The sequence below is a fragment of the Zingiber officinale genome, chromosome 4B (genome assembly GCF_018446385.1).
Source record: "Zingiber officinale cultivar Zhangliang chromosome 4B, Zo_v1.1, whole genome shotgun sequence".
Taxonomy (NCBI): domain Eukaryota; kingdom Viridiplantae; phylum Streptophyta; class Magnoliopsida; order Zingiberales; family Zingiberaceae; genus Zingiber; species Zingiber officinale.
Genome location: NC_055993.1, coordinates 78,538,570 through 78,559,664, shown reverse-complemented (window position 1 = coordinate 78,559,664; position 21,095 = coordinate 78,538,570). Strand labels below are relative to the sequence as shown.

General features: G+C 41.1%; 1 protein-coding gene across 13 annotated transcripts in view; it reads right to left on the bottom strand.

The window, feature by feature from the left end:
* The window catches only part of LOC121975221 (F-box/LRR-repeat protein 14-like), a 38,727-nt gene extending 35,521 nt beyond the window's left edge, over positions 1-3,206 (bottom strand). For 3 of the 13 annotated variants that reach the window (XM_042526732.1, XM_042526731.1, XM_042526729.1), the window contains exons 1-3: positions 2,994-3,206; positions 888-2,571; positions 708-816 (exon numbers count right to left, since the gene is read on the bottom strand). In XM_042526732.1, the coding sequence (XP_042382666.1) occupies positions 1,142-2,554 (1,413 nt within the window). In that variant the 5' untranslated portion in view covers positions 2,555-2,571; positions 2,994-3,206 and the 3' untranslated portion in view covers positions 708-816; positions 888-1,141. The other 10 variants (XM_042526738.1, XM_042526737.1, XM_042526727.1 and 7 more) reach the window with 9 other exon arrangements.
* Between the last annotated feature and the right edge of the window lie 17,889 nt (positions 3,207-21,095).

Here is a 21,095-nt window from a genome sequence, read left to right as displayed (position 1 = left end):
TGCAACCTGTGCTATTGGAAATATAAATTAAATACTTTAATTTTTTTAGATATGAATATAAATAGATAAAATACACATATTTAGAATACACTCTTCATGCATGAATAATCACAATTCATGCATGAATCCCCTACTTTAATGCCTAATTGGTTAACAAATTGGATGCAAATTTGAATCCTAATCCTCAGTTTGGAAGCCTTTTTGTGATACAAGGTCAACCACATTGGAGAATAAGAATAAGGTGGACAAGAAAGTGGAAGAAGTCATGGCGATTAATGCAAACTCTGTTTACTCTTGTCATCCCATACCCATCCCTTTTCTTCACATGTTGCAGCATAAGTCTCAAACCATGCTCCTTAGTCTCTGTTATTGTTAACGGAATATTGGGCATAAAATAGCAACATTGTAACTATGAGGGCACCTCAAAAAAAGTAAGAAGAAGATGAAAGGAAAATGGGTTTTTCTGATTAAATGACGGCAATATTTAGAACAAACCCTAGTTTATAGAAGTTCAAACCTTGCATGAAAATATTTGATCCATGTCTCTTCTTACCAAGAATATCAAAATATGCTCTTCTTTCCATTAAACTGTTCAAATTGTGCTAAAACAAACGTAAGCGATGTCTATCTACTTAAGCAAACCAAACTATGATTTATAAGAGAGGACAAAGTATAAGGACTATGGAATACAATTCTAGTGGCCTCACCTTGATTGGATGCTTCCAAGATCGCCTCCCTTCTGCTATTTTGCTTTTTCACTTTGTTATCTCTTACTCTGACAATCTTAAAAACGCTTCGTCATCAATCACATATACACTGAAAAAATTTAGGCTCGTAGTCAAGAAAAAAATGATAGTAAAAATTACATGAAGGGCAATCTTTCTCACCCTCAAACCTTGGAATAGTAGCTCCAATGGATCCACTCCTGAAATAGGACAAGAAAATTCTTGCAGTCTTCACATCGTCTTGATTTACTTACTTCTCCCTGAAATAAACATATCCTTATGCTATTTGAACCCTTTATGATAAGAATATGTTTATTGTTTATGGAAAGCCACAAGCTATGCCAGTGTACATCTGGAAGGTGGAAGGCAAACAATTGAATAGCTATACAGAAGAACATAATGCTGATGGAAATAACTTAGTAAAGCCAAGACAAATCCTGCTTGTAAGAAACAACCCTGGCAGCCCTTTGTACACCATCCTCAGAAATCTGAGGGCAGTCCTCTACCATCAGAAGATCCAACTTGTGTAACCCAATTAGCAGCTTAAATCCATCATCCGTAATGCCTAAACATTTGCAGAGTGAAAGAGTAGTTAAGCAAGGAAAGCATGCAATAAGTTGCATTCCCTCATCTGTAACTTCTTGGCATTTAACTAGCTTCAGTGTCTGCAAGTAGGGGGCAGTAGAAAGGGCTTCCATCCCAATGTCATTAAAGAAGCAAGTAGAGTCGAGTACTAAAATTCGGATTGGACAACTTTGGATTAATGTAAGGATACCACTCTGTGTCAAGCAAGATAAGGATGGGAATTCTCCGTCAGAAAAGGATAGTTCGAACACTTCTAACATCAGACATCCAATACTCAGTGCTGTCAATGACTCATCAGACAATCTCAGTGAACTGGTTTGGTAACTAGACACGAAATACCGTGAAGGGATACGAATTGAGATACTTCTTAGGTTCCTTGACTTCTGAGATAATGCAATCATATCACTGTCCTTGACCCCAATGCACATATCCAAGTTAAGCCTAATGAGTGCTTCACATCTCCATAGCAAACAACAAAGCCCTCTGCTTCGAGGCAAAATGCAATTCACCAAGATAAGCTCTCGCAAGTTTTCACAGCTCAGATGATTTGCCCATTTTTCTATCAATGAATTATCATAAACTTTTGGGTGCCTGTAATATGCATCCATCTCGAACTCGAATTGCCTAAGATTATTCCATCCAGGACCAAGTTTTATCATATCGTCCTCACTAATACCCTTGCAATATTTTATTGAAAGATCCTGAAGCTTTCCAAACTGACCAAGATAAGCAAGCCACTCAACACTGGTCACTCTCATGCAGCGAATGAGATGAAGAGCAGAAAGATTCTTACAACCAACAACAAGTGAGAGAATACCATTAGAACTGATTGATTGAGCAAAATTTAGCTTGAGGGATCTAAGCTTTGGGCAAGAGGATAGGTATGCAAGGCCACTATCATTAATAAATGAACAAAAACTTAAAGTGAGTTCTGTAAGCAAAGGGCAATTGGAACACAGCACAAAAAGGCCCTGGTTATCTAATTGTTTGCCCGAGTTAGACATCCAGCCAAAGTAGGTAATTTCTAGTTTCTTTATATTAGCAAAGCGCAAGCAGAGGGCAGTTAGTGCTTCTGTTGCAGGGTGTAATCCCGATCCGACCTTTAAGAAATCCCTTTGTTCTCGATCAATTTCATATAGACGCTTGCATACTAGAGAAATTGAATTTCTGTCGGCAGTTCTTTCTATTCTCTTAACAATATCGACAAGCAATTCTTTTGGAAAATCTTCCACCAACAAGCCCATGATAACACAAATACAACCTAGATAACGTTAAGCAACATGAGAAACCGTTAAGGAAAATTATGCCAAGGAAAAGCTGAAAATAAGTTAAATCAGACACTTTTTTTTTCCCCATTTCCAATCTAACTAACTAGTTCCAATCTCTCTTGTAGCATGTACGCGGATTAGCGGAATTCATGATCAGCAAAGTGGATCTCTATGTCGACAAAATCTCAGCAAAGAAAATAAAAATTGCCAGAATCATCATCATCAAAGTGTGCCAATCACAATTACTTGATCTCGACTACATGAATCTTATAACCTCATAACTCCACAAGTACGAGGACAAATCCAACAATACATAAATCCTCAAAATCGCTTTTGAAGTCCACCAGAATTTTCTTTGCTAGAATACCTACTCAAAGTGCGGAAGTCCAGAAAGCATGCAGTGCGTCTGTGTTACCTGGCGAAATTGACGCCGACGGCTTCAATCCGAAAAGAAAAGAGACGGCGAAACTGGAGGTGGTTTTATTATCTAGGGCAGGATCGGAGCAGAAAGCGTCGCCTTGGTAACATCGAAAAGAAAGACGAGACGAGGAAGGTAAATATCTCACGCATCCGACCAAAATATGTGTCCGAACTCAATACGATCCGATCGAGTCGATTCGGATCCCATGGTTTAGGTTTAGGTTTAATGGGAATTGAATTCCAAGGACTGAAATCTGAACACAACACAGAAGATAATTAAAATTCCACCATATATTGGCATCAGCACAAAGCAAGGATCATTATTACATCAAATGCATGGATGGCACTGCCATTCCATGCCTTATTTAGTTTCTAGATGGTGGACCTAGAGATGGATCGATCCCCTGCGCGTCATGCTCCTGGTCAGTGCTCGACGCACTTCTTCTCGCAAACTAAGTGTTTGGCCTCGCATCCCACATGGCAGTAGTATTTCACCTTCCCGTAAGGGAGCGGCACGCACTTGTCGGCAATGCACACTGCCAGTCGATCGTCGCAGTACTGCGAGCACTTGAGGAGCTTGTATTCCGAGTGCTTGTCCCAGAGATCGCCGTCCGGACCGGCCTCGCCTCCGGAGACGATAAACGCGAGCAGGAAAGCGACGACCGCGAGCTTTTGCATCTTTGCAGCCATGTGGAGTTGGAGACGTACGTCGCTGGCTGCTGTGGGTCGATGATTTCTGAGGCGCCCACGGTGCTCATTTATAGTGTCGCCGAGGGGCGTCGCTAGCAGCCGTGGGTCGATAGCGCTCATGCGCTTTGGCAGCATCGACGTCGGAGAGCTCATGCAAATGTCGTTCTCCTGCTACCGCGTTCGTTTTGCCAGGTGCATCATCTTGCCATGATCTAACTAGCTCGTCATGGATAAGTGAACACAAACTTAATATCAGTCTTTTTTTTTATTTAATTATAGTTAATTGTCTTCGTCTTGTGTCTTTATTTTATTATAGCTCATGTTATAGGTAAATCCTTTGTACTCTTTATCTAAGATAAAATTATCTGAGTTAAGAAAAAGCTAAATTCTATGATCAAGCATTTAATTCTATATCTTTCTTTTAACTGATCATTGAGCTGTGCATTGAATTAGACGAGTAAAAAACAATAAAGTTGGAAAACAGAAAATAGAGTAAAAATTTTATGGGGAAAAAAATAAAAAAAAGCACCTTTGCCCTAATGAATCATCAAAGAGTGTCCTATTTTATTTTATTATTAAAAGGGCACTCCACTCCGGTACAATTACTCTTTTTCCCTCATTCATTGTTCACCTTGGTGCGGTTTGTTTGCAGATCCGTTCATTGTTCACCAGCCGGCTAGGGTGGGTGGCTGATGAAAAAATTCAATACATTTAGGTAATTTTTTTGCTTCTCGAACAAATCCAAACATACCCTCCTTTGAAATCCCTCGTTCGCCGATCAACTTGACCGTCTTCGCCAATCAACTCCACTTCATCGTCTACCTGCCACCTCCTAAGCCTCACCGTTCATCTATGATACGACGAATAAGGTAGGGACCCCGAGTTGGGTCAAGGTTCAAGAAATCGACTGACATGACGGTCAAAGTCGAGGAGAGGTCAACCCTCGAAGCTAGTGATGTTGGTTGGCTCGGCCGAGAGGTTATCCGACTGGATCATTGGGCCGATGGGGCGTTGAGTCCCTCATTATTGATGAAACTCTTAGCCAAGTTAGTATCTTCTAGAGACAAGTTCTCTTTGTCACTCGGAGATAGCACGATTAACTAGTTCGGCCGAATAATCCAGCCAATCGGACCTATGGTTTGATCGGACAAATTGGACACTCAGTCTGATTGAACTCATTGGTTAAATGAAAAGGCCAAGTGAAGGCCGAGTTCCTAACAACATTCCTCATATCCGACCTGATCACTTTTGCAAGCAATAGCCAATCGAATTACAGAAGGGACTCGGTCGATTTGCCAGATAAGCATAGTAAGGGCCCCTCAACTCAACAACCTTACATTCCTTTTTTGGCATAGACAATATTCCATATGCAAGTTGTACACTAGAATCTTCTAGCCCGTTAAATACAAAGATTATGAGTCCATTTTTGGAAAGATGTTAGAGTATTCTTATGGTATATCTTTTTTTAGAAATACCTTGAGATTCATGTACAGACAAATATCTACAGGCGAAGGTATGTGATGCTACTCAATTTTACACTCTCATAGCCACTGTTCATCCTATTGTTCATTCTATAGTTCATTGCATTCGACTCGATTACTGATTTGAGCGTCGGAGTGTCTGCGCTAGGGATATTTCCCTGGCCCGATTGCTGACGTTCCTTTTGACACGCAGGGCCACTCAGAATCATATTTTCTAGCTAGAAGTCTTAACCCAATCAATATCAAAGTCACTTGGCCAATGTGTCATCTTCACAGCTTTCGAAGAAGATTAAATTTGGCACTATCTATGGGAATCTTTGTCTGCATTTGAAACATGAAAATAGATGAAATTGGACGACTCACTATAGTAACTTTGTCACAAGAAGATTTAGAACTATTAGTAGTCACCCGCGAGCAACAATAGTAGCGACCAGGTGTCCTCTTTCTAATGACCCGGCAGTATCGGTGACCAACCCTTAGGCCGAGCATGGGACTTGAGTGGAAGGTCTGATTGGATTCCAACCAGTCCATCCTCCCCCCGCCACCTTCCCACAAGCACTTGCACATCCAACCAGCCTTCCGCCCGTGCCCCCATCGTCGATTGCGTATCACTAGGCGTTGTTCCACATGCTCTTTGATGACATGGGCCGAGCGAAAATACCCCAAGGATCATCTTCTAAGAATGCACATGCTCGTGACCTTCGGAAAGGTAAAGCCTCGATGGTCAGTGACTCCCCCGAGCGAGTAAGCATGTCGTTCTCCCAAGAAATCTTTGAAGATAAATTATTGAGTCATTTTTGACCCCTATTGATTGAAGAATATAGAGGAGCGACCAACCTTGAGGATCACCTGCTCAAATTTGACAATGTAGCTATTCTCCATCAGTGCACGGACGGAGTCAAGTGCTAATGTTCCTCACCACCCTCACCAGCTAAACAGAGATGGTTCAACCAACTCCTAGCCAAATCCATCTACTGCTTCAAGGATTTCTGCAAGACATTCCTTCATCACTTAATCAGTAGCCGCCACTATCATAAGATGACACTGAGCTTGTTTTCCCTCAAGTAAGGGCCTAAGGAGATGCTGAGGGCTTGCATTAAAAAGTTCAATCAAGTGGCTATGGATGTTCCCTTGGCCACCTCGAAGATTCTAGTGAGATCCTTCTCCTAAGGGCTTACTGATGGAGATTTCTTCCGATTCCTCATTAGCAAGCCTTTGAAGGACTTCGATTATCTGCTCAAACGAGCCACCAAGTACATCAACATAGAAGAAACTCAGTCCACTCAAAAGAAGGAGGTTGCTCCATTTGATCCTGCCTCCGCTCTCAAGCGCCAAGCTCCTCCTCATACTTTTTCGCCTAAAGGGCCTCGACCGGGTCACCCATCGCATCACCACGAGCAGAAGCTGAACACAATCTAGCATATAGCGGATGATCATATGAGATTCCTTGAGTCCTGTCGATGGACTCCGATGTTTTGTACCTACCACTGGTCGGGAACACACAACATCGAAGATTGCTATCATTATAATCAAGAGATACACCGAGTGACCAATCAGGAGTTTCACCAACGATCTCCTTCCCCTAACTGTCAACGTCATCATCAACCGAATGGGCCCCTAAGGCGAAGCCATGAGAGGGCTGATGGAACCAGTAGCTGTCCCAACAAAGAAATAACCGAGCACCATCTTGAGCCTCTGCAGAACAACCCTGCCAGTTGGCTCGAGATGAAGAAAATCATAGTAACGCTGCTTAGGACGACATCAGTACGATAGTGAGCAGTCAAACGGATGGTGATTCCACACCCTATAAGTCTTTGGGACCAAAGCTGATCTCTGGTCCTTGTGCTTTCTCCTGATTGCACCTATGACACTTTGATTATTAAGGTTGTTATAGCCAATTATAATATACATCATACCTTTGTTGACACAGAAAGCTCTATAAATATTATCTTCAAAAAGGTATTTGAGCAACTGCAGATAGATAAAAGTGAGCTACAGCCAATGACAATGCCTTTGTACGAATTCATCGACAATGAGGTGCAGTCGATCGGACAAATCTGATTAGTTATCTCTCTAAGAGAGGAGCCCCTAATGAGGACTCACCGATCAAACTTTATTGTGGTGGGCATGCCTTCAACTTATAATGTAATTTTAGGTCGACCTATGCTAAACGAGTTTCGAGCCATTGTCTCCATATTTTGCCAGAAGATTAAATTCTCAATTGACAACTCAATCAAAGAGGTAAAAGGAGATCAACTGGTGGCATGTAAGTGCTACGTAAAAGTGGTGAAGATCGAAGCTCACATCGCTCGAAAAACTCAGCGGGTGGAAGTTAATGTCATTCAAGAAACTCCCCTGACTTTGGTTTATGAAGAAAAGGAGAAAGTGCAAATTCATCCCAACCTATCGGAGGTCATCACTCAAGTAGCAACCGATCCGAGTCTGGAGAATAATATAGAACTGATTACATGTTTAACACACAATAATGATGTCTTCGCTTGGACACCTCAGGAACTCACAGGTATCTCGCCAATAATAATAGAGCATGTACTTCACATCTGCCCGAATGCTCGGTCGGTTAAACAAAGGAAGCGAGATTTTAAAGTCGAACAGAACTAAATTATTCAAGTAGAGGTAGACAAGCTACTTGAAGTTGGGCATATCTATGAAGTATAATTCTCAAGCTGGTTAGCAAATGTGATGTTGGTACCTAAGCCAGGGAACAAGTGGCGAGTATGCATGGATTTCAGAGATCTAAACAAGGCATGCCTAAAAGATTATTATCCTCTACCACACATTGACCAGGTGGTAGAGTCAACTGCTGGCTGTAAGTTGATATGCATACTAAATGCATATTAGGGCAACCACCAAGTCGCTCTGGCCAAAGAAGACCAAGAAAAGGTTAACTTCATCATTGCTGAAGCAACTTAATGTTATAATGTTATGTCATTTAGACTAAAGAATGCAAGAGCAACATACCAACGATATATTAACAAGTTGTCCTGAAGGCATATCAGTAGAAATGTGAAGGTATACGTACATGATAAACTAATCAAGTCCCTTTGAGCTGCCAATCTATGCGTAGACATAGAGGAGACGTGCTGAACCTTGAGGAAGTATAAACTCAAGCTAAACCCCAATAAATACTTATTTGGGGCCAGGAGCAGATGCTTCCTTGGCTACATCATGACAGAGTGGGGAATTGAAGTCAACTCGAGTAAGGTGAAAGATTTCCAAGACATGGTCCTGTCACGCAATTTGAAGGAAGCACAACGTCTAACCGATGAATCACGACTTTATCCTGTTTCATATCAAGGTTGTCCAATCGGAGTCTACCATGCTTTAAAATGCTTTGTCGAGCCATAAAGTTCCAGTGGAACGTTGAGTGTGATAAGGCCCTGGAGGAGCTTAAAGATTATTTATTCTTTTTACCTGTACTTGCAAAGCCCATAGTTGGCGAACCACTGTGGATATACTTATCTATTGTTGAAAGGGCTGTCGAATCGGTGTTGGTACGACAGGATGATAAGGAACAACAACCTGTGTGTTTCTTAATATATTTATTAAAAGATCCTAAATTCCGCTACACTGCTCTCGAGAAGTTGGCGTACGGGCTGGTTTTAGTGGTAGAACCTCTAACACTCACAAATGTAAAACCAAATTAACAATTCATACTCAATTAAAAACTCCTTAACTACATAATGATGATATAGTATAGGGCCCAAGGTCAATTGTCTCATGGAACTAATAATAGGATGTTTGTTTTAGACTAAATCAATCGAGAGCTATTTTTGGGGGTTTCCTTTAAAAATGTTTGTTGGATTTTGCTTAAGTCCTAGATTACAAAAGATAATTCCAATAACTCAAACCTAACCTAATGCAACAAGTAAAATCTAACTGCAACTAACAGCTAACACTCAACAATTAAACCAAACTACACATTATCAAGAAACTACACTAAATTATAATTTAAAGAGCAACAAATCAACTTAACAATTATCCGAATTCTATAAAACTAAAGAAGTGTTGAAAACATTAATCTAAACTTGATGAACAGATTGCAAAACAAATTCTATTCCAAAAGAAACTAAAATGCAGAAATTGAAATCATCCATTCTCATCTATAACCAAAGCTCTTAATAACCCTCTTGCCTATACACAAGATCCGAAAGTGAAACCTCAACTTCAACAATCAAAAAAGAAGAAGGCCAGCTATGGAACTTCGAGAACGATCTAAAGCTGAAATTCCTCACTAAAAATGTAAAATATCGAAAAATGACGAATAATGATAAGGGAATTTTTCAAAATTTTTAGAAATTTTTCTGGAATTTTTCGGAGATCGTATGGACGAGTTTACGGGGATGAAAACTGGGCCCCGGGAAAGTCTGTTTAGGCTACCCCGTTTTAACGAGGAAATGTTTATGTTTATATTTCCTTTTCATTTATTTCTTCATTTTCTTTCTTCCCCGCCGAACCACCCTCGTGCTTGACCCTCATCGACGCCTCCTCGCGCCGAGTCTTCTTCCCACGCCGAACCCGTGCCCTAACCACCCTTCCCAACCGGCGCCGCAAAACCACCTCCTCTTACCCTTTTTGCTCCCGCGACACCAAACCTTTATTCTTCATCTTCTGCCCGACGCTGTCTGTGCCCTAGCCATCGTCTTGGTCGCGCCTTCTCCACCCGACAACGATGCCGCGCGCACGGGACAGCGCCAGCAACACTCGAGCCAACGCCAGCCGAGGACCCTACTTCTTCCTTTCCCCTCGTGGTTGTGCCCTAGAGCAGTGTGTGATCCTTCTTTCTCTTCGCGCCACCGCCGTGCCCTAATTCATCGGCAGCACAAATCCACTGACCGACCACCAGATTTGATCCAGTGTCGACCTTCCCTGTGCCCTAGCCTGAAGCCGACGGTCACAGTCCGATCTCTCTCCGGCGACCACTACTGAGCATTCCTCTGCCCTAGCGCCTCTGCCTCCCTTGCCCTAATCTCTGCTCTGTCTCCCCTGTGCCCTAGATTTGGGCGCACAACCGCCTGATCGTTGAAGTGTGATCCACTGCAGAGCTCTCCAGGGTCTGCCGCTGTGCCCAAGCACAGTCGCTGATTTTGCCTTTTTCCTCTCGGGTCGTGGTGATCTTAGAGGTAGGTACACCTTCTAGTGGTGATTTGGGTATCTGATATCTGTTTTGTGCTTATTGGGTGTTTGGTTGGTAGGGAGGCAGTAGGTGCAGTGGATTCGTGTCGCCTTGGTTGTCGAAAGGGGATAGCTACCTTTGTCAGATCCGTGAACAGCACCGGTGTGTGAAGCGGAAGAGGTAATGGAAACTATTTTGTTACTGGAATTGTAGGATTCGATTACTCTTCCTTAGTACAGTTGTTTATTTGTGATAGCAGCAACCTTTTTGTTTGTGGATCAACAACAGTGACTTGGAGTTGAGGTAAGGTATAGGGTTTTTGATCATGTTGTCGATGATTGATGGATATATTAATAACTAATGTTAACCTAGGTATATGTATTGAATTATGGATAAATTGGATTACTAGATGGTTAGATTTATTAGGGTTTTACCTTAATTTAGCCTTAGGGATTTTTATTTGGCTATACATTTGAGTTGTAGCTAAATAAAAATGTATGTATATTGGTGACACAGGACCTTGATGCGAGACAAGCATCTCGACGTCGGATTTGGACCGGATACGATCCCTTTATTGGAGGCGAGTACTTTGACTTTATGTCATTTGATATGCATAGTAATGTTTTTAACAAATAGTAACGATTGTGTTTTTCTTATCTGCTTCAGTTGATCACTACCTGATCTGTTACATGCTTATTTATTTATTTGTTATATACATCATGTTAGTACTTATCTGATTATACATGTTTATAGGGGTAGTGACACAATCATGTTATATATATGTTCAGGACCTAGGGTTTTGATACCTTATCTGATTTGTGTACCTTTGATTTGATTCATTGTCCTATGGAACACATTTTATATCTATATATGGATATTGCTATGCTGTTCAGGATATTGTCATATTTAGTGTCATGCATCATCTCGCATGATTGCATGCTGTGCGATTGTCTGCTCCATTATTGTCGAGCACATCGCCAGTTACATGTATCCGTACACACCACCACTCATGGATTAGTGGTATATCAGACAGGTGTGTGACAGTTCTACTGTTTGGCTCCGTTGGTCTGGTGACTCGGCGTGGTAGTCGGCAGGCGGTTGGACTCTGTTTGGCTTCGTTGGTCCGCTCATGGGTAGTGTAACGCAGCGTGGTAGCCGACAGAGATTCCTCCCCGTCATCGTGTACTAGGAGATGAGAGCATTGAGCTCATCCATTTATGATTTGGTGTAGGAGGATAGGTGTACTTCGACAGCATCCCGTCCACTCGGTCACTCATCAGGAGCAGTGATGGCAGAGTGCACGGTTGTCACAGCCCTACCCACTCGGTCTCACCATTGTGTGTGAGATGGCTGACTGGCGTCAGGGGTGACCATGACATTTGCATCATATGCATGATGCATTTATTGCTTGTGTTTGCTACATTTACTTGCTGCATTTATATGGATGCATATGATTGACATGCATACAGGATTTATGACACTCTCGGTCTGATGACCCTGTTGTACTTATACCCTGGTTCTGGTTAGTACATTTTTTTCCTGTTTATTTCGGTTGCATTTACCCTTCTTGTATCAGGAGACTGTACGCATGATTAGTGCTGGTTGTTATTTTCTTTATTATGCATATCAGTTGTTACCCGCTGAGTTGTTGAACTCACCCCCATGGACACTATCTTTTTCAGGTACCAGGTTGTTTATGGAGTCGCTTGGAGTATCCTACCTGCTGGTCCCCACGTCACATCAGAAGATCTGTCTCCGTTTTTTGTTTATTTGTATTTTGATATATATGAATTTGTGTATTTAGCTTTGTGTTCCGGCTTTGTTCCTGGAGTGTTGTTTTGTTATGTGGTGTAAGCCTAGCCGACTAGCAGTCTTTGTTATAGTTGTATGTATTGTCTATTGGATTTCCGCTGTGTTTGGTTTTGGTACAGCCGAGTGGGCTGTTAGATTTATATATAATTGTGTGGTTGTATTTTTGTAATATCAGTTGAGTTGGCTGCATATATAACTGCGTGATTGTATATATATTCCAGCCGTCTGTGGCTGATGTATATTATGTCTGTAGAAATGTTTCAGATTGTCACCCGTACAAGGGAGGTGTTGCCGAAATTTCTTCAGACAGGGACTTCCCCGGGGCGTGACAATTTAGTGGTGTCAGAGCAGGTATACGATACTTGCTATGTGTTCTGGATTTTCGAGATTTATCTGATACTAATTTATTGGTATCAAAGCACGGTTTACGAGTCTTATATCCCGTGTTTCGGATTTTATGTTTTAGTTTTCTTGATGCGACTTTTAGGATTTTGGGACCTGGCAGCAGCAGGAAATCTCCAAGCTATAGGAGGTATGTTGATATATTGTTATCATATACTTCTGTTAGTGTATGCATTGTTGACTATGATAGTTATGACATGTATTAGCACGTTGTATTTGGTATCTGTTGTTGAGTTTTTCGGGCCGCAAAAACCACTTTTTGCGTTGCGGAAACCCCAAAATTCCCATACCACGGATCCGTGCGAAGTTTATAAAACGAAAATTTCGTGTATGAGTTTCTCTAACCTAGATCTAAACTAGATCTACAAAGAAGAAGAGCGTTACCCTTGATGCGAAGCCCTTCGCTTAATCCCGCTCGTCCAAAGTTCGCCGGATCTCAAGAGTATCAAGGTAGATACTCCTCTATGTGTATCCACACAAGCAAGAGATGGAGAAACCTAACACAAAGGTGTGCTAGCACCTTTGTAAGGTTCGGCCAAGGGTGGAGGAGGAGAGGGAGAGAAGAGAGCTTGAGGAAGAAGATGAGATCCAACTCAAAGCACACAATTGCACTAACTCTCTCATCAAAAGTGGCCGGCCACTTTAAGAGGGAATGTAACCTCCATTGAATGCCAAGAGTCACAACTCTTGGTAACTCCCATGAGGTAGCATCCCACTTAAACAAACATGATGATGTGGAGCATCATCATTGGCCCACTCTTTGCCAACTCACCAATGAGGTGGCAAATGGTCAAGTCAAACTTGACCCTTCATCTTCCTCTCAAGTCAAGTCAAACTTGACCACTTCTCTCCCTTGGTTGATCTAATTTAACCATTGGTTCAAGTCAATTTTAATTTAATGAATCTCTATTCATTGAATTAAATTAATTAAATGAGTCTAAGTCTAAATTAGACTCATTTAACACATGAACCAAATTGAGTCCAACTCAATTAGCTCAATTTGGATTACTCTTAATCCAATTTGGTTCATCACATGAACCTAATCCTTTAGGTACATCAAATGAACCTAATCTCCATCTAATTGTCCTTTGTGTGTGACCCTATAAGTTCTTATAACATTGGTAATGCTCCTAAACTCATTTAGAAGCATAAGTAATGAGCGGTATCTAGCAACACATCATTACTATCCAAGTTATAAGAATGTTGAGATCCAACATCACCTTGTGACTACTAATTGCGACTCTTCACAATATATGACAAGTGTCCTTCTATCCTTGACATCTAGATTGATCAATGTGAGGCATAGACCGTGCCATCCTCTAATCAATTTAAATCTTGAATCCCAAGTAGACTCACTCAATCAAATGAGCTCAATATCTCATATTGACTCATTTGGGCATGGTCACGCACTTAGTGGTCTCACTCTATCAAGAATATCGATGTCACTCCCGTCATATAGGAGGGATAGATCCCATCTATATCACTTACATTCCTCCGCATAATTTGTTATATACCCAGTAATCGCCTTTATAGTCCACCCAGTTACGGGTGACGTTTGACGAAACCAAAGTATGTAACTCCTTATGTGGGGAACCATGGTGACTTCAGGTCCAAGGACTAGTAGTCATACTAATAGCAACATGAGAAAGTATATGACACTCATATAACGATCCATGATACTTTCTCATGGTGGGTCATTCAGTATACATTCTCCAATGCATACCTATGTGTCAACTTGATATCTCTATATCTATGACTTATGAGATCAAGTCATCGAGTTGACCTACATGCTAGTCTCGTCGCATTAACATTATCCCTGAATGTTAATACTTGACTAGGAATGATTAAGAGTAGTGTTCCCTATATCATCTCACTATCGATTCAACTAATCGATTGATATAGGTAAGAACCTTCTACTCAAGGACGCTATTATACTTAGTTATTTGGCACCAATACAAGTAAGTATAATAACCAAAAATAAATGTCTTTATTTATATACAAGAATATGATACAATGAGTCCATACAACAATCATCAAATGATTGGCTCTAGGGCTCTAACTAACATCTATATGATGTTGTAGCCATATTACATGTGATGGGTTAGCCATTGATGATGATCGACCCTATTAGAGATCAAGGATTACAGTTTCTGGTGATTTTTCATATCATACACCAGTAGTTTTAGCTTCTGTTACTACCAGTTGGTTAGCAGATTGAGGCACATAACAGCCTCTGCTATTATTAGCTGGGTAGTGGATAGTATCTATATCTTCATGTTGACCTAGCCAGTAGTATACCATTTTATCTTAGTTAATTTCATCAGTAAATATTGATTTACTCTTGTTAGATCGGTCAGTAGAAGACTGATTTACGTTTATCGACTTGGGTAGTCGTGTGTCGACTTGGGTTGCCTTTATTTATATACAAGAATATGATACAACGAGTCCATACAACAATCATCAAATGATTGACTCTAGGGCTCTAACTAACAATCTTCCACTAGCACTAGTGTCAATCAGTGTAGGTTCTAAGGCCTACTGACCTAGTGTGACCATCATGCTTTCTTTGTGTCAAAGCCTTGGTCAAGGGATCTGCGATGTTAGCCTTTGTGGGTACTCTGCAAATCTTCACATCTCCTCTCTCGATAATCTCTCGAATGAGATGGAAACGCCGTAGTATGTGTTTGGTCCGCTGGTGTGAGCGAGGTTCCTTAGCTTGTGTTATTGCTCCATTGTTGTCACAATAGAGCTCAATAGGGTCAGCGATGCTAGGAACCACCCCAAGTTCAGTGATGAACTTGCGGATCCAAACTGCCTCCTTTGCTGCTTCTGATGCAGCAATATACTCGGCCTCTGTTGTAGAATCAGCAACTATGTCCTGCTTCGAACTCTTCCAGCTCACATCACCACCATTTATGCAAAATATGAACCCTGACTGCGATCGATAATCATCCTGATCAGTTTGAAAGCTAGCATCATTGTAACCCTTTACAGCTAGCTCATCATCACCTCCATATATCAAGAAATATTCTTTAGTCCTTCTCAAGTACTTAAGAATATTCTTGACTGCTATCCAGTGACTTTCACCTAGATCAGACTGGTATCTGGTCGTCATGCTCAAAGAATATGAGACATCAGGACGAGTACATAGCATGGCGTACATGATAGATCCTATGGCTGAAGCATAAGGGATCTGATCCATGCGGTCTCTCTCCTCTCTAGAAGAGGGACTTCGAGTCTTCAAAAGACTCATACCATGTGACGTCGGCAGAAATCCCTTCTTGGAGTTCTGCATGGCAAACCGAAGTAGTACCTTGTCAATGTATGTACTCTGACTTAGGCCAAGCAATCTCTTAGATCTATCTCTATAGATCTGTATGCCTAGAATGCGGGATGCTTCACCTAAGTCCTTCATTGAGAAACAAGTCCCTAGCCAATTCTTGACAGACTGCAACAAAGGGATGTCTTTCCCAATGAGTAGTATGTCATCCACATATAATATAAGGAAGACAACTGTGTTCTCAACAACATTCTTGTAGACACAAGGTTCATCTTCATTCTCGATGAAATCAAACTGTTTGATTGCATCATCGAATCGAAGATTCCAGCTCTGAGAAGCTTGCTTTAGTCCATAAATGGACCTATGCAGCTTGCATACTCTGCCAGTATGCTGTGGATCTACAAAACCCTCAGGTTGTGTCATGTACACATCCTCGAGCAGGTTTCCATTCAGAAACACGGTTTTGACATCCATTTGCCAGATCTCATAATCGTGGTACGCTGCAATAGCAAGCATGATCCGAATGGATTTAAACATCACTACTGGAGAAAAGGTTTCATCATAGTCAATACCATGAATTTGCTTGAAACCTTTAGCTACCAAGCGACCCTTATAAATAAGTCCATCCATGTCAGTCTTTCTCTTAAAGACTCACTTGCACCCAATAGGTTTGACCCCTTCAGGTGGATCAACCAAAGTCCATACTTGGTTAGTGTATATGGATTCCATCTCGGATCTCATGACCTCTAGCCATTTCTCGAAATCTGGACTCATCACAGCTTGCTGATAGGAGGTAGGCTCATCCTCAATGAGCACAACGTCATCATGATCAGACAAGAGAAATGAGTATCTCTCAGGCTGACGACGTACCCTATCAGATCTGCGAAGATGTAGGTCTACTTGAACTGGTTGTGGTTCCTCAACTCCTTGTGGAACAACATCATCCACAACACTTTGTAGTTCCAGTTCAACTTCCATCTAGGCTTCAGTGCTATGGTCCACATCTTGAACTTCTTCAAGATTGAACGTACTCCCACTAGTCTTTCTAGAAACAAAGTCCCTTTCTAGAAATACCCCAGTCTTAGCCACAACTACCTTATGTTGATTGGGAATGTAGAAGTAATATCCCTTCATTTCCTTGGGATATCCAATGAAATAGCACTTGTCAGATTTGGGTCCCAGTTTGTCCGAGACTTGACGTCTAACGTAAGCCTCACAACCCCAAATCCTCATAAAAGACACCTGTGCATCTCTCCCAGTCCATATCCTATATGGTGTCTTTATTACAGCCTTAGATGGAACTCGGTTGAGAATGAAGGCTGTTGTGTCTAGAGCATAGCCCCAAAGATACATGGGAAGATCCGTGTGACTCATCATAGATCGTACCATATCTAATAAGGTACGATTCCTCCTTTTGGATACACCATTCCACTGTGGTGTTCCAGGAGGAGTGAGTTGGGGTAGGATCCCACACTCAGCTAGATAGTCACGAAACTCATGGCTAAGGTATTCTCCACCTCGATCTGATCGAAGTATCTTAATACTCTTGCCAAGCCGATTTTGTACTTCATACTTGAATTCTTTGAACTTTTCAAAGGATTCTGACTTATGTGTCATCAGGTATACATAACCATATCTACTGAAGTCATCAGTAAATGTAATGAAGTACCTATAACCACCTCTACCAGTGACATTGAAAGGGCCACATACATCACTATGTATAAGACCTAACAAGTCAGTCGCTCTCTCACTGTGTCCACTAAAGGGAGTCTTGGTCATCTTGCCTAGAAGGCATGACTCGCATGTCTCATATGATTCAAAATCAAATGAGTCTAGCAAACCATCCTTATGGAGTTGGGATAAGCATTTGTCATTTATATGACCTAAGCGACAGTGCTAGATATAGGTTTGGTTCATGTCATTTGACTTGAACCTCTTGGTACTTATGTTATAGATAGGGTTCTCAAGGTCTAGAATATAGAGTCCGTTCATCAGAGGTGCACTACAATAAAACATATCACTTAAATAAACTGAACAACATTTGTTCTTTATTATAAATGAAAAACCTTTCTTGTCCTAACAAGAAACTGAAATTATGTTCTTAGTCAAGGCAGACACATAACAACATTCATCTAATTCTAGTACAAGCCCAGAGGGTAGAGATAGATAATAAGTTCCTACAGCAATAGCAGCAACCCGTGCTCCATTGCCTACTCGTAGGTCAATGCTCTGCTATTTCTCAGCGCTTGTACATTAGTACAAATGTGATAAGCATATCCAGTATCTAATACCCACGATGAAGAAATAGAGAGGTTGACTTCTATAACATGTATACCTGAAGTAAAAATCTTATTTCTCTTCTTCTTAAGATCTTCCAGGAATCCTGTGCAGTTCCTCTTCCAGTGCCCTGCTTGTCCTTGATACAGTTGACGAAGATGTTCAACCATATCATAAGCACCCATCAACTCGTGTTGCTTCTGAAGCTCAAAGTTCATGGTTGCAAGCATGAGACAAGACACATCTAATGCGTCATCTTGATGCTTTTTGTAAGCATCTCGGTCAGTTCGCGTGACAATGGTAGGAGGTGCCTCCGGAATGGGCTGCTCCAGAACGTACAGTTTACGTTCTTGTGTGAGAACAATTCTCAGATTCCTGTACCAATCCAGGAAATTAGCTCCGTTGAGCTTGTCCTTCTTAAGGACAGAACGCAGGGAGAAAGAGTTCGTATTTGACGTCATGGAAATCTACAACAGAAATTACAGAAAATAAGTAAATATTATATTCTATTAATCATCTCATTAGGCCTTTAATTAAATGATGCTCCCACTGAATTCTATAATTCATGTGGGACAAGATTCACATCATACTATGCCCCTGAGTTAGCTTTGGCTAAATCGCCCAAGACTTAGTATGATCGGTAGGTAACGCATTACCAATTACATCTCTATGCAACTCTTGTTTATAGGATCAAGATCCGCATTTATATTAAAACTCGAGTTAGCTTTGGCTAATACGCCCAAGAGTTAATATAAACGTGATTTTGACCTATCTACCAACCATTGGAAAATGCCTATAGTTAAACTCGATCCAATTGAGTTAACTAGTTACTCAATCTAATTGAGTTGTACTCACCCATGCGTTGATAGGCGGGACCAAAATTGTCCCTCCGTACCCTACCAAGATAATATGTGTTGCTCTGCTTTGGCAGATTCAACAACAACATGTGATCGAGGTAGTGATAGGTATCACGGCATGGTAGGCATTACGAGTTGACGTGATTGAGATCTAATCTAATCAACGAGGTGTATCATATACGTGATTTAGATCTAATCTAATCGTTAGGGCGCATCATGTACGCGATTTAGATCTAATCTAATCGTTAAGGCGCTAATTAATTACTATTCTAGCATGCATCACATATACACACACAAACAATTAATTAAATATTTTGTGATTAGTCATGGCCCTACTACGATCTTCTCAAGCCAATGAGAAGATCGGATGGTCAACCTAAGGTCAACAACTTCTCAAGCTCCTTCCTTTGACCACCTTGTGTTGCTCGCGCCCTCCTCGTAACTCCGTCTCGAGTGGATCTTCCACCGCTCCAATTTGTACATTACAAAGGTGAAACTCGAGTTACATTCGAGTCTAAAATATTTACAACAGGAATATAAAAATAGGAAAGGCACGACGCGCAGGTCGTGTATCATATACAACACGCACATCAAAGAAAATGACACGCAGGCCATAATATGAATTACAACACAAATTTCCAATTTAACTGGGTCTTTTGGGCCATGACCATCACAAAATAATACATAATTCTAAATTATGTAATTTCTATAAATTTCTGTAATTTTTCTTATAATTTTTACAATTTTTATGAGTAAAAATTTCCGGCGGTCCCGTTTAGCGATTTTCGGGCACAATCGCGGAACGAAGCCCCTTGCGGGGTCAGGGGTAGCACCCCTACTCGCGATATAACCATCGTGAGTGTTCCTAAGTGATCCTACAATGCCTTAGCCCGCTGCCCCAAAACAATTTGGGGTGAAACCTTGCCGTTTCGGAAATATTTTCTCGGTAGTCGAAGCCTACAAGTGTAACAACACTTGTGCTTCGCTTCTACGAGAAAATTACCCATAAAAACTATAAAAATCACATACTTACAGAAATTCATAGATCTGTAATTTTCATAAAAATACAAATTAAAACTCGTACACGCTTCGCACGTGGCTCTGATACCACTGTTGGATTTTTCGGACCATAAAAACCGCTTTTCTCGTTGTGGAAACCCTGAAATTCCCATGCCACAGATCCATGCGAAGTTTATAAAAAAAAATTCGTGTATGAGTTTCTCTAACCTAGATCTAAACTAGATCTACAAAGAAGAAGAGCGTTACCCTTGATGCGAAGCCCTTCGCTTAATCCCGCTCGTCCAAAGTTCGCCGGATCTCAAGAGTATCAAGGTAGATACTCCTCTATGTGTATCCACACAAGCAAGAGATGGAGAAACCTAACACAAAGGTGTGCTAGCACCTTTGTAAGGTTCGGCCAAGGGTGGAGGAGGAGAGGGAGAGAAGAGAGCTTGAGGAAGAAGATGAGAGTTACAACTCAAAGCACACAATTGCACTAACTCTCTCATCAAAAGTGGCCGGCCACTTTAAGAGGGAATGTAACCTCCATGGAATGCCAAGAGTCACAACTCTTGGTAACTCCCATGAGGTGACATCCCACTTAAACAAACATGATGATGTGGAGCATCATCATTGGCCCACTCTTTGCCAACTCACCAATGAGGTGGCAAATGGTCAAGTCAAACTTGACCCTTCATCTTCCTCTCAAGTCAAGTCAAACTTGACCACTTCTCTCCCTTGGTTGATCTAATTTAACCATTGGTTCAAGTCAATGTTAATTTAATGAATCTCTATTCATTGAATTAAATTAATTAAATGAGTCTAAGTCCAAATTAGACTCACTTAACACATGAACCAAATTGAGTCCAACTCAATTAGCTCAATTTGGATTACTCTTAATCCAATTTGGTTCATCACATGAACCTAATCCTTTAGGTACATCAAATGAACCTAATCTCCATCTAATTGTCCTTTGTGTGTGACCCTATAGGTTCTTATAACGTTGGCAATGCTCCTAAATCAATTTAGAAGCATAAGTAATGAGCAGTATCTAGCAACACATCATTACTACCCAAGTTATAAGAATGTTGAGATCCAACATCACCTTGTGACTACTAATTGTGACTCTTCACAATATATGACAAGTGTCCTTCTATCCTTGACA